Consider the following 14,370-nt stretch of genomic DNA (forward strand, 5'->3'; position numbering starts at 1 on the left):
TCACATCTTAAATTTAGCACAGATCATTTATAATCTTCTAGTTTAACAAACTGCTGCCTGCTTTAATGTAACTTTTTTAACCAATTTAATGCCTGTTCTTGTATTCCATATCTTTCCTGTTTTTTACTAAAATGTTATGATCAATAGTGTCAAAAGCCTTTTTCAGATCGATGAACACTCCTGCTGTGAACTCCTCAGTATCTGTGCCATTTATTATTTCTTCAGTTAGTTGCATAATTTTCATGGATGTTAATCTATTTTTTGTGGAACCATATTCATTTTCCGACAATTAGTTTATTTTTCTCAACAAAGTTTTTCAGCCTTGTTAGGAACACTTTTTCAAGTATGTTTGAGAATTGGCGGAGTAAAGACACTGGGGGGTATTCCAGGAAGCATGATACTGCGACCCCATGTGTTAATCCAGGGAACTGCATGTCACCAAGTTGTCTGTTTTGTTTGATATGTACAGGTATGGGGGGTATTCCAGGACGCATGTTTAAACTAGCCTGACTTTAAGCCTGAACTCTGGCTGAAATCCACCTGAACTTGCTTACTCTGGTTATGTCGGTTCCAAAAGACCAGATATGAGTTAGCGTAATTACGCGCCACTTGGTAACCCTGGGTTAATGCACATGCACGTCAAGTACATAAAGACATTTTCAGTGGATCGCTGATTTCTGGAGTCACCAAGGAAACGTGTGGAGAAAAAAAGGGAGCGCTATAATTCAGTGAGACGGAGACTGAGATTTTAATACCGGCGTATGAAGATTATACGTCCATCAAAAAAGGAATACGGCTGCATCATCAAAAGAAAGAGTTTCTGCTTGTAGTATAAGAACAGAAAAAAGTAAACGCATGAGTTTCTGATCTTATTTCTATTTTTATTGTGATGCATATATATATATATATAAAAAAAACGCCCCTCTCACCCTCCCCGGGTGGTTTCTCCTCCAAGCTCGGGTCCTCTACCAGAGGCCTGGGAGCTTGAGGGTCCTGCGCAGTATCTTAGCTGTTCCTAGCACTGCGCTTTTCTGGACTGAGCGGTCTGATGTCTTTCCAGGTATCTGCTGTAGCCACTCCTCCAGCTTGGGGGTTACTGCCCCAAGTGCCCCAATTACCACAGGCGCCACTGTCACCTTCACTTTCCAGGCTTTCTCCAGTTCTTCTCTGAGTCCCTGGTATTTCTCCAGTTTCTCATGTTCCTTCTTCCTGATGTTCCCATCGCTTGGCACTGCCACATCCACCACAACGGCTTTCCTCTGTTCTTTATCCACCACTACAATGTCTGGTTGGTTCGCCATTACCATCCTATCAGTCTGGATCTGGAAGTCCCACAGGATCTTTGCCCTCTCATTCTCTACCACCTTCGGAGGTGTTTCCCATTTTGACCTTGGGGTTTCCAGTTCATATTCTGCACACATGTTCCTGTATATTATTCCAGCCACTTGATTGTGGCGCTCCATGTATGCTTTACCTGCCAGCATCTTACATCCTGCAGTTATGTGCTGGATTGTTTCAGGCGCCTCTTTGCACAGCCTACACCTTGGGTCTTGTCTGGTGTGGTAGATCTGAGCCTCTATCGCTCTGGTGCTCAGGGCTTGTTCCTGAGCTGCCAGGATGAGCGCTTCAGTGCTGTCCTGTAGGCCAGCCCTTTCTAGCCATTGGTAGGACTTCTTGATATCAGCCACTTCAGTTATGGTCCGGTGGTACATCCCATGCAGGGGTTTGTCCTCCCATGAGGATCTGTCTTCCAGCACTGTATCCTCTGCTCTCCATTGCCTGAGACATTCACTGAGCACACTGTCAGTTGGGGCCTTGAGCTTGATGTACTCATGCATCTTGGATGTTTCATCCTGGATAGTGGCTTCTACGCTCACTAGTCCTCGGCCTCCTTCCTTGCGGCTCGCATACAGTCTCAGGGTGCTGGATTTGGGGTGGAACCCTCCATGCATGGTGAGGAGCTTTCGTGTTTTAACATCCGTGGTCTGTATCTCTTCCTTTGGCCATCTTATTATTCCTGCAGGGTATCTGATAACTGGCAGTGCGTAGCTGTTTATTGCCCGGGCCTTATTTTTGCCATTGAGCTGGCTTCTCAGGACTTGTTGTAGGTATTTAGCTGTTGCAGCTTTCCTTGTTGCCTGCTCCAGGTTGCCATTTGCCTGAGGAATTCCAAGGTACTTGTAGCTGTCCTCAATGTGCTATTGTTCCTTCTGGGAGTGAGACCCCTCCTGTGTGGACTACCTGCTTCTTTTTGTCACCATCCGGCTACATTTCTCGAGCCCGAATGACATCCCAATGTCAGTACTGTAGATCCTGGTGGTGTGGATCAGGGAGTCAATGTCACACTCGCTCTTTGCACATAGCTTGATGTCATCCATGTAGAGGAGGTGACTGATGTTGGCCCCATTTCTGAGTCGGTATCCATAGCCAGTCTTGTTGATTATTTGGCTGAGGGGGTTCAGACCTATGCAGAACAGCAGTGGGGACAGAGCATCACCTTGGTATATCCCACATTTGATGGACACTTGTGCAAGTGGCTTCCCATTGGCTTCAAGGGTGGTTTTCCACAGTCCAGAAAAGCGCAGTGCTAGGAACAGCTAAGATACTGCGCAGGACCCTCAAGCTCCCAGGCCTCTGGTAGAGGACCCGAGCTTGGAGGAGAAACCACCCACGGAGGGTGAGAGGGGCGTTTTTATATACATATATATATATATATATATATATATATATATATATATATATATATAATCTCTGATGTAGTTTCCCAGTCATCTGGAAGCTCATCCTGACCACCCAGGACCTGTCTCAACTTCTGCCTAAATTCCTCACAAGTTTCTTCATTCTGTAGCTTCCACCACTTGGTCTTCTTTTCTGTTTTCCCTCTCTTCTTCTTCCTGACCTCCAGAGTCATCTTACACACCACCATGCGGTGCTGTCTGGCTACACTCTCTCCTACCACCACTTTGCAGTCAATAACCTCTCTCAAATGACCTCGTCTGCATAGGATGTAGTCCACCTGAGTACTCCTACCTCCACTTCTGTATGTCACTCTATGTTCCTCTCTCTTCTGGAAGTAAGTGTTGACTACAGCCATTTCCATCCTCTTCGCAAAGTCCACCACCATGTGTCCCTCCAGATTCCTTTTCCTTCACCATCTCACCACCGTCATACTTCTCTCATACATGTCCTGAACTACTCTGACATACTTCTCTGCCACTCCAGACGACCTCATACAGTACCACAGCTCCTCCCTCGGCACCCTGTCATACGCCTTCTCTAAATCTACGAACACACAATGCAGCTCCTTCTGACCATCTCTGTACTTTTCCATCAACATTCTCAAAGCAAAAATGGCATCAGTGGTGCTCTTACGGGGCATGAAACCATACTGCTGCTCACAAATCTCCACCTTCTTCCTAAGCCTGGCTTCCACTACTCTTTCCCACAGCTTCATTGTGTGGCTCATCAACTTTATACCTCTATAGTTGCAGCAGTTCTGCGTGTCACCCTTGTTCTTAAAGATCGGAACCAGAACACTTCTCCTCCATTCCTCAGGCATCTTCTCACTCTCTAAAATCCTATTGAACAACCTTGTTAGAAATTCCACTGCTGTCTCTCCTAAGCACTTCCATACCTCCACAGGTACGTCATCAGGACCAACGGCCTTTCCGCTCTTCATCCTTTTCAGAGCCTTCCTAACCTCATCCTTTCCAATCTCTGCTACTTCCTGCTCCACAACAACCACATCTTCCTCCCTTCTTTCCCTGTCATTTTCCACGTTCATCAGCTCCTCAAAATACTCCTTCCATCTTTTCTGTACACTCTCCTGGGTTGTTAGCACCTTTCCATCTCTGTCCTTAATCACCCTTATCTGTTGCACGTCCTTCCCATCTCTGTCTCTCTGTCTGGCTAGCTTGTAAAAATCCTTCTCTCCTTCCTTTGTGTCTAACCTGTCATATAGCTCCTCGTAAGCTTTCTGTTTGGCCTTTGCCACCTCTCTCTTCACTCTACGCTGCGCTTCCTTGTACTCCTGTCTACCTTCCTCAGTCCTTTCTACATCCCACTTCCTTTTAGCCAACCTCTTCCTCTGGACGCAGTCCTGTACTTCCTCATTCCACCACCAAGTGTCTTTACCGTCTTTCCTCTTTCCAGATGACACACCTAGCACCTTCCTACCTGTTTCCCTGATAATCTCTGCTGTAGTTTCCCAGTCATCTGGAAGCTCATCCTGACCACCCAGGACCTGTCTCAACTTCTGCCTAAATTCCTCACAAGTTTCTTCATTCTGTAGCTTCCACCACTTGGTCTTCTTTTCTGTTTTCCCTCTCTTCTTCTTCCTGACCTCCAGAGTCATCTTACACACCACCATGCGGTGCTGTCTGGCTACACTCTCTCCTACCACCACTTTGCAGTCACTAACCTCTCTCAAATGGCCTCGTCTACATAGGATGTAGTCCACCTGAGTACTCCTACCTCCACTTCTGTATGTCACTCTATGTTCCTCTCTCTTCTGGAAGTAAGTGTTGACTACAGCCATTTCCATCCTCTTCGCAAAGTCCACCACCATCTGTCCCTCCAGATTCCTTTCCTTCACACCAAACCTGCCCATCACCTCCTCATCACCTCTGTTGCCCTCACCAACATGCCCATTAAAGTCTGCTCCAATAACAACTCTCTCTCCTCTGGGGATACTCTCTATGACCTCATCCAACTCACTCCAGAATCTCTCCTTCACTTCTAACTCACAGCCAACCTGTGGCGCATACCCACTGACTACATTCACCATCACCCCTTCAATTTCTAACTTTAGGCTCATCATCCTGTCTGAGACTCTTTTCACCTCTAGAACACTGTTTACAAACTCCCCCTTCAGAATCACTCCTACCCCGTTTCTCTTCCTATCGACACCATGATAGAACAGTTTGTATCCTCCTCCAATACTACGTGCCTTGCTGCCCTTCCACCTTGTCTCCTGCACACACAGTACATCTACCTTCCTTCTCTCCATCATGTCTGCCAGCTCTCTGCCTTTCCCTGTCATTGTGCCAACGTTAAGAGTCCCTATTCTCAAACCTATGTTCCTGCATTTTCCCTTCTCTCTCTGGCCACGGACCCTTCTGCCTCCCCTCTTTCTTCGACCAACAGTAGTCAAATTTCCACCGACACCCTGTAGGTTAACAGCATCGGTGGCGGTCGTTGTTAACCCGGGCCTCGACCGATCCGGTATGTCTAAAGTGTTGTGGATGATTCGCATGGTTATTTTGGCAATTTTTACGCCGGATGCCCTTCCTGACGCAACCCTCTCTATTTATCCGGGCTTGGGACCGGCACAGAGGCAACTGGCTTGCAACCCCTGTGGCTAGATTATATATATATATATATATTATATATATCTTATCCAATTTAGGCAATCTGCTGCTGCTCCAGGTGGTTCAGCGCGGAGTGGAGAGCCACGGCTACGGCGTCTTCTGTGGATCTGTTCTTGCGGTATGCGAACTGGTGGGGGTCCAAGTCTGTGGCAAGTTGGTCCCTGATGTCTGGGAGGATTAGCCTTTCAAAGCACTTCATTATTACCAGAGTGAGGGCCACTGGGCGATAGTCATCAATGCTTGTGGTAGGAGACGTTTTTGGCACAGGGATTATGGTTGCTGATTTCAGGCAGGATGGGATTACTGCCTGGGCCAGAGAGAGGTTAAAGATATTGGTAAAGGTGGGGGCGACCTGGTGGACGCTGAGCACTTGAGTCCCTGAGCACTTTGCCAGGGACTCAGTGGGGGCCAGCAGCCTTCTTGGGGTTCACTGCTAGGAGCACCCGTCTGATGTTATGCTCCTGTACAGTGAGTGGGGGTGTGCTGGGGCCGGTGGGGGTTGGGGGTGGGTCTTGGGTGGAGGATTGGTGTTGGGTGGTTTCATGGCGAGCAAAGAAGCAGTTAAGCTCCTCTGCCCATATAGCATCTGGAGCTGCTGAGGACACATCACAGCCCCTGAAGTTGGTGATGTCCTGGATGCCTTGCCAGACTTCTCGCGGATTATTGCTGGAAATGTGAGCGTCTAAACACATCCTGTGGTCTGCCTTGGCTGCTTTTACTACTCTTTTCAAGTCAGCTCGGGCAGCACTGCATAGTGCTCCGTCCCCTGACCTGAAGGCAGCGTCTCGAGCTCTGACGAGGGAGCGGACTTGGGTAGTCGTCCAGGGTTTCTGGTTTGGAAAAACCCTGATGGTTTTGTCCACAGTCACATTCCCAATGTAGAACTGTATATAGTCCAACTTTGTTCCCGTGAGTGTCTCCAGCTCCTGATGGTTGAATAAGTCCCAGTCTGTCTGTTGGAAGCAGTCCTGTAGCAAGGATAGGGCATTAGGCCAGGTTGTGATGGTCTTTGTCGTTGGCCTGGATCGGCGTATGAGGGGGGTGTACGATGGAAAGGGCAGGAGGGAAAGATGGTCTGATTGCCCGAGGTGGGGGAGAGGGGTGGCTCTGTATGCATGCTTGATGCTTGATGACATGATCCAGAGCGTTCTCCCCCCTTGTAGAACACTTCACATGCTGGTAGAACTTCGGGAGAAAAGTCTTTAAGTGGGCCTTATTAAAGTCTCCTGCTACGATATGAACGCCATCGGGGTAAACCCGCTGCTGTTTGTTTATGGCGTTCAGCAGGAGACAGAGCGCTGTGTTTATGTTGGCGTCCGGCGGGATGTACACAGCCGTGATTCACTGGATACCTTACAATACAGTAACAATTCTATCATGACATGGCGATAATGTCAGATTAAATTGCATTTCTTCATTTTGAATCCTAAATTGTAAAATGTATTTTGAAATGACATGATCACATTCAAATTGAACTGTTCATTAAGAGTTGAAGATCACTCAGAATTATGGGTAAAAAAGAAAACTTCCATTGGAAAATCTTTATCACATTTTAATGGATCCACACTGATGGATCACAAAATCAAGAGAACAAATAAAGTTTGAGTTTAAGTTCCCACATTGCAGACTTCTGTCTGGAGTTTGGATGTTCATGTTAGCTCTTTTCCTATGTTCACTCTGAGAGCACCTCATTAGATCCAGATACAAACTGGTTGCAGCCCGATAATAAACTCTGACGGTCCTGTCTGTGTCAAACTGGAAGCCTTTAACATGCGTGTGTTCCTCTCACTACTCCTGTCTTCTTCATGCTTTCCCGGTGTTTTCAGTCACTGCTGACTAGCATGCTCAGATAGTAAAAGTCTTAACAATTTTCAAAACCACAAACATATTATTCTGAACTAATTTTCTGTTCATTCTTAACACACCTAGGATTTCCTTGGACTTCTTAACGTACTTTCTTAACGTTTCATCTCTGCAGCACTGCCCCGAGTGTACCGTCTTTTCCTCATGACATCATCATTTCTTTTCTCTCACTCTTCCTTATGCATCCTCCAATCAATTTAAGAATAATACAAATATGTTCTGCCCTCTTTATCACCTGCATAACAATAAAAAGATCATGCTAATTTAGCAAGATTATAAAACAATTTTCACCTAAGTAAATTCAAAACAACAATAACAAACGAATCACATTAATGTAACATTGTCATTCTGTAGTGATGTCATCAGTCAGTCATCTGTACTCATCATAAACATGGAGTCTGACCTCAGAGTCTGCAGTCTGCAGTTTGGACTCTCCAGAAAACCACACAGATGAAGAAATGCTGAATCCTTCATGTTCTTGTTCCCGCTCAGGTCCAGTTCTGTCAGATTAGACGGGTTTTTCTTCAGAGCTGAGACCAGAGCTTCACAACTGATCTTCGACAAACTGCAGTTCTCCAACCTGCAATCAAACAGAAAAGTGTGTTCAGGAGCAGTGATGCAGCTGGAGGTCCAGGAACTTGGTCCATTCAGTCAGGTGGGACCCGCCCTGATGACAGACTGAGAGGTGACATTTTCACTGTTTGCTCATTTCTTTTGGATTTGGACCCAAAAACATGATCATGAATGAAAATGCAGTGGATTTTAATTGACTTTAAAATGAAGTTAAAATAGACGAGGAATTGAAATGTAATTTATAATCATGAATTATGAATTACTAAATACATTTTTAAAATGCATGGCAGAAATGCAGATTGAACTGACAGTTGTAAAATTAATTTTCATTAAAATTATGGAACAAAAAAATAGGACAATTTGAAATCCAATGGATTTTGCTTTGATTTCAAAAATGTCATATTAAATTGCATTTCTTAATATTAATTCCTAAATTGTAAAATGCATGTTTAAATGACTTCATCACATTGCAAAGTGAATTGTTTATTGAGAACTGAAGATCACTTTGAATTATGGGTAAAAAACTTCCATTGGAAAAGCTTTATGACATTTTAAAGGATCCAACACAAAATCAAAAGAAAAAAGAAAGTTTAAACCTCATGCAGAGATTTTTACAGAAGACAAAGATTTAAGTTGCTGGTTCCTTTCAAATCAGAGGAACAAAAAGCACATTAAAAAAATTTCATGTTGGAGTCTCTACTGAAAGCTTTTCCTGACATCTCTAAACTGTAGATGGGCCTTGAAAAACCACAGGGCGTAAAATGTCTGAATGTGGCCCTGAAGAGGAGCTGATGATGGTTCTGCTGTTTCTGCTGCTCCCAAAGTTCCTTTTTCTGAGCCCAGAAATCCTTAAGGATATTTGTGTCAAACTCAAGGCTCGTGGGCCACATCCAGCCTGGTGTGTAAAAATCTGGCCTTAGAGACGGTCGATAGATCGTTTTCTGTTTTATCCATTCATTTGAATTAGTTCTTTTAGAGTAGGGGTCTCCAAAATTTTCTGCTCACTGAGCTACTTTTACATAATGAAACAGTCAGAGAGGTACTTATGTTAGAAAACAGTTATTCACACTTAAAGTTTTCACACTGAACAATTAAAAAAACAGCAAAGTAAAAGCAAAACACATAGTGTGCTGAAAACTTTCTTAACTTTCATATAAGGTTTGTTCAGTGAGAAGTCTGGCACTGCATAGATTTAACCAGAGAGCTACAAGCTAGATAGTATCCACTGAGGTTTACTCTGATGGAGTCATTAAAATGCTCATCTATCAGTCTGGTTCTGAACCTCGACTTACTGACATTCATGTCAGAAAAGGCAGATTCACAAAGATATATCGACCCGAATACTGCTGCTGTCACTCCTATACTTTAAAAACCAGGATTAGACCCATCAAACTTAAACAATTTTTTCCCCATTTCCAATCCTCCGTTTATCTCCATAATTCTTGAAAAAACTGTTGCAGAACAACTTCAAATGCATCTTTCTCAGAATAACTTATATGAACAATTTCAGTCTGGTTTCCGTCCCCTTCACAGCACAGAAACAGCTCTCCTCAAAATCTCCAATGACCTCCTCCTTACTGCTAATTCTGGCCTACTCTCCATCCAACTCTTACTCGATTTGAGCCCAGCCTTTGATCCTTTCTCTTGTACCATCCTCCTAGATAGACTCTCCGTCACAGGTGTCGCAAACATACCTCTCAACTGGTTCCACTCTTACCTCTCAGGCCGCACCCAATTTATTCAATTAAAAACATTCACTTCCCACACAGTTAAATTGATGCACGGAACAAAGCTCATTTTTAAAATGTATGTCAAAGTGGAACGCTGAGGAAACAAACTTGTTGCACTAACAACTGTTGGAGCAGCGGCTATGTGTGGTGAAAAAAGTGGACTAGTGGGAAGGATGTGAGTAAAGATGCAGAAGAAGAAGTGTACTGGTGAGTTAACAGCAGGTCATTGCATCATCCACTAGGACTATGTGGCAAAGTCCTGAAGATGGACATTGGAATGAGCTCTGGAACACAAACTGTAAACTTTAACTGAGCTAAAGGTTTGAATCACCGGCAGTTTCAGTCCTTTATGCAGGAGACAGATTCAGAGTTCACTTACATTCCTGATCTCACAGAGATGTGTTGGCTAAGTCAGGGGAAAAACTGGTGCTGGGGAACCAGACGGAAATGGACTAGATGTGAGAATAAGGTTCTGTTGTAATGCTACTACACACTAATCCTAATAGAGAGATTATATGCAGAGAATGTGGAATGACCCCACAAAAAACCCAAAGGCTAACAGCCAAGCAAAATACTATATTTATGTTCTAATATTTCAAAAACTACACAATAAGAGTACACAAATCTTTGTCAAGAGATAGCTTTGTTGTGTATTAATATTATTTTTGTAGAAGTACCTATTAAGAATTGAAAAGATTTTATTTTGTAACAACAGTGACATTTCCAAATCGTGGCTGACTTAACCACAGCTAAAGGATCGGTGGCCCCTGTTCCGTGGACAGGGCTTGGACAGTGCGTGCTTCAGGGCACGGCATCAGTGGACTTGGATATCCTGGACAGGAACTGCAGATCTGGAACCAGGCACCATGGCAGGATGGCTGGGTCACACGGGGTGTCTCTGTTTTGCTGTCGATCAAGAAGGCACCCGGGCCTCAATGTGGTCCTCCACCATGGACGTGAGAAAGCGGAGCCGGCAGCGGCTTTCCGAGGGCAGAAATAATATTTTCTCAGTGTTTTTAAAGATGCATGTGCAGTCGAGATACCACCCACACTCCACCAGGCACCAAAACTGTTACCAACTTTATAATTACAAAATAGAGATGTGAATACAGATTCACTACCTTTGTTTTTCAATATAAATCATTTCCATGAATTAAAAAAATGCACTTTTCAAGTCCTGCTTTAAAAGAATAAAAACTCTTTCACCGCAAAAATAGGTTGGAAACGGGAAAACAGGTCAATGACAATGAAAAAAAATGAAAACACACAAACTCTGTTAATGTGTAAAACTAATCAACAAATGTTTACAAGTTCTTCTTTTTCAAACAAAACAAAACAAAATCCAATAATGTTAAATCAAAAACTTTGAACAGTTTTAACATTTTTTACTGTCCATTTTATTAGTATATTTCGTTTTCCTTTAGTTCTATTTTTTCCTTTACATGCTTCTTTCTTAGAGCCTTTCTCTACTAGGTTACATTTGCTTCTCATGGCTTGTTTTCTATGAATAATGCACTTTTTATTTATCTTTTTTCATTAATGTTTTCAAGGTAAATTGTTGTTTTGATGTATAAAAGATGCTCTGACCAAAGAGGAATTTTAAAAATGTTGTACCAGTGACAACAACAAATGAAGTACCATCTATTTATCTAAATCTAAGTGTAACTCATGAATGTTTAATTTCAACATTAAAGTCCAGTTTCTGACTCCCAGACTCTGGTTCCCATGGAAACTGATCCACACAGAGGAACATCCTCAGAAGGAGTCTAGTTAACCATTGGAGAGAACAGAAGACTGAGAGATTCTGACACTCTGGACCACTGATCTCTGAAGGGCAGCGTACTGACTATAGCATAATTCTTTTTACTATTTGCATTTAGGTCTTTATCAAATATTGTTAATCATGTACTTTGTTTATTTTTTATTTTGTTGATCTTAATCTTTTCCTGAATAAAAAAACTAGGATGCAACTCTGTAAAAATTTAAATATTTGGAAAATATGCTAATTTGGCCACACCCAGAAATCGAAGCTCTCCATTTAGTGTTTGAGATCCCAGCAGAGAAAAAGGAAGTGATGAGGAAGTGCCTCATGTCTGCAGTTTAGTGTCAACACAAATTTGTCGTCATATTGATCTGAACACAACTGAAACATGGAGTCTGACCTCAGAGTCTGCAGTCTGCAGTCTGGACTCTCCAGAAAACCACACAGATGACGAACTCCTGAATCCTGCAGGTTCTGGTTCACGCTCAGGTCCAGTTGTGTCAGATTAGACGGGTTTTTCTTTAGAGCTGAGACCAGAGCTTCACAGCTGCTCTTTGACAATCTGCAGTTCTCCAACCTGAAATCAGACAGAAAAGTGTGTTCAGGAGCAGTGATGCAGCTGGAGGTCCAGGAACTTGGTAAAATCAGTCATGTGGGATCCGACCTGTTGACAGACTGATGGATGACACTTTCACTGTTTGCTCATTTCTTTTGGATTTTGACCCAAAAACATGATCATGAATGAAAATGCAATAGATTAGAAATGACTTGAAATGAAGTTAAAACAGACAAGGAATTGAAATGTCATTGATCATCATGAATTATTAATTACTAAAAACATTTTAAAAAATGCATGGCAGAAATGCATTTTATGTCAAGGTTTAAGTGACACAATCTGATTCCTGTCTCTTGGCCGCCTGCCCCAGACTCTGAGCCCGAGCCGCCCGCCAGTCGCCTTCACAAGGAAGTTGGAACCCTACCCTACCCTATCCCTGGCAGGGGGTGCTGGGCCCTCTTCAACGGGGGCCGTGTCCCTTGGGTGCTGGCTTCGTGGGCCCGGAGAGACCCTCTCATGGAGAGGAATCCTTGCGTTCTCAGGCAAGACCATGAGCCAGGGATCACATCACATCTGAGCCTGGGGGTATCAGTGTCCCTGTAGTCTGGGTTCTGGACTCTGTCCTTGGTCTTTAGTTCTGCTCAATAGGTATTTCAATTGATTTTAATTGATCACTTTAACTACAAGAACTATCAGGACATCTTTTCCCACAATGCATTGGTTTGTAGTCATCTGGGAAGCTCACAGTCAGTGAGTGTCACAGAGTCACAGTGGGTCCAAAAAATCCAGCTGGGTTCACTCAGGGTGGCGCCTTGCTCACACCCCTTTCCCGCTAAGTCTTTGTGATGATTGACAGGTGACGTTGGAGCAAAAACAAAAACATACGTCACACACCAGGTGATCTGCGCAGAGTTGCCTTCACCTGGTTGATCTCAAACACGCTTATTGTGCATCTTGGCTGCACGTATTTGGTGTCGCCAACATGTCTTTCCATCAGTTTTGGAGCCTTTCTGTGATTTCAGGTATGTGCAACGCTTGTTCCAATCTCAATTGAACGGCGCCCGTTCTTTTACTTACCCCAGTTTGAATTCAATTATGAAAACAGGATTTGTTGACTAGCTACTCTAAAATAACTTGTGACCAGGGTTTAAATGTGTAAAAGTCATAAAAAAGAAAATCAAAAAATAGTTACTGAATTTTGTTTCTCTCTTACAGATTTGCGTTTCATAGAGCAAACGAAAAAAAAGAAAAACAGTCAACAGATTTGAAATTGGTCAGCAGCTGTGGAGAACCTGAATCTCTGCAGGAGCTAAAACTCAAGTATAAGTACACATACACGCAAAACATGCAGAAAAGACCAGGGGTCGTAACACACACCTCTTTATTTTCTTTATGTGTCTGATGTTGGGATGCCAGTGGCACTTTTCAGCACACATTTTATATCACTGGGTCAAGTGATTTGGGAGCTATTGAAAACAATTACCAGAATTCGAATGCCAACCCCTGAAATTTCAATATAAAAATTCATATAAAATATTCATTATCTAGGAATTCAGAATAGTTTGGTGTGTTTTATGTTGGGATGTCAGTGCAACAAATCAGGACACGGTTGGACTCGTTGGGTCACGTGGTTAGGAAGCTATAATAATAAATGCCAGAATTCATGTCCAAACTGGAATTTTAATTTAAATATTCATATAAAATTGGCATCATGTATGATGGCAAAATAAAATGTTGTGTCTGATGTTATAGTGCCAGTGACACAGTTCAGCATACATTTTATGTGATTGGGTCACATGATTTGGGAGCTATTCAAGAAAAAAAGCCAGAATTCATATGCAGATCTCTGGAATTTTAATCTCAAAAGTTACAACTGTGCCTCCCCATCTGAGGGTATTCCAGAAAGCATGCTAGCTCCCACGGTAAATGTGAGGCTAAAGAAGTGTGTAGCATTGCCACATATGTAAATATATATTTGGAGTTGTCTATTTACTGAAAAAAAGAGAAAATTCGGTGTTGACTTCCCTGTGTTAACCCTGGTTACTATAGTCCTGGCTATATGTTTATTTCGTTTGGAGTATATGTTGGATAACAGGGGTATGGAAACTACATGATCAGGAGACTCTGGACTACAAATATGGCTACCTGGGGACTTCCTGGGACCAGGTGAAATACAAATTAAGAGGAGGTGAAGCGGAAAGACAGAGAGTTGACAGCCGCAGGACACGTACTTGCAGAGGATTACTGTGACGTCGGAGAGAAGTCCAACCGCATCGGTGGAATTTTCGGGGATTTATTCCTGCAATCGGGGGAGACCTCCACATGCTTGGAATAACTGAAAACCCTATCAACGGTGGACAGAGCCGGTAAGCCGCGTACGTTCATCCTACGGACGGAACATCGATGTCCCGCGGGTCACTTGGATCTCCGATTTCATATGGAGGGCGGAGGATGCCAAGATAGGCGGTGACTTTGTAAATAACGAACAGATATAGGAAAAAACTTGGGTGTATTGGG

The 14,370-nt window shown here is 43.4% G+C and overlaps 1 protein-coding gene across 10 annotated transcripts in view; it reads right to left on the reverse strand.

Moving 5' to 3' along the window:
- Window positions 1-7,583: 7,583 nt before the first annotated feature.
- The window catches only part of LOC105355226 (NACHT, LRR and PYD domains-containing protein 12-like), a 354,920-nt gene continuing 348,133 nt past the window's right edge, over window positions 7,584-14,370 (reverse strand). For all 10 annotated transcript variants that reach the window (XM_023961922.1, XM_023961925.1, XM_023961923.1 and 7 more), the window contains 2 exons: window positions 11,698-11,874; window positions 7,584-7,812 (listed from right to left, as the gene is read on the reverse strand). In XM_023961922.1, coding sequence (XP_023817690.1) covers window positions 7,599-7,812; window positions 11,698-11,874 — 391 coding nt within the window. In that variant the 3' untranslated portion in view covers window positions 7,584-7,598. The remainder of the gene's footprint in view (window positions 7,813-11,697; window positions 11,875-14,370) is intronic.

Source organism: Oryzias latipes, chromosome 2, assembly GCF_002234675.1.
Source record: "Oryzias latipes chromosome 2, ASM223467v1".
NCBI lineage: Eukaryota > Metazoa > Chordata > Actinopteri > Beloniformes > Adrianichthyidae > Oryzias > Oryzias latipes.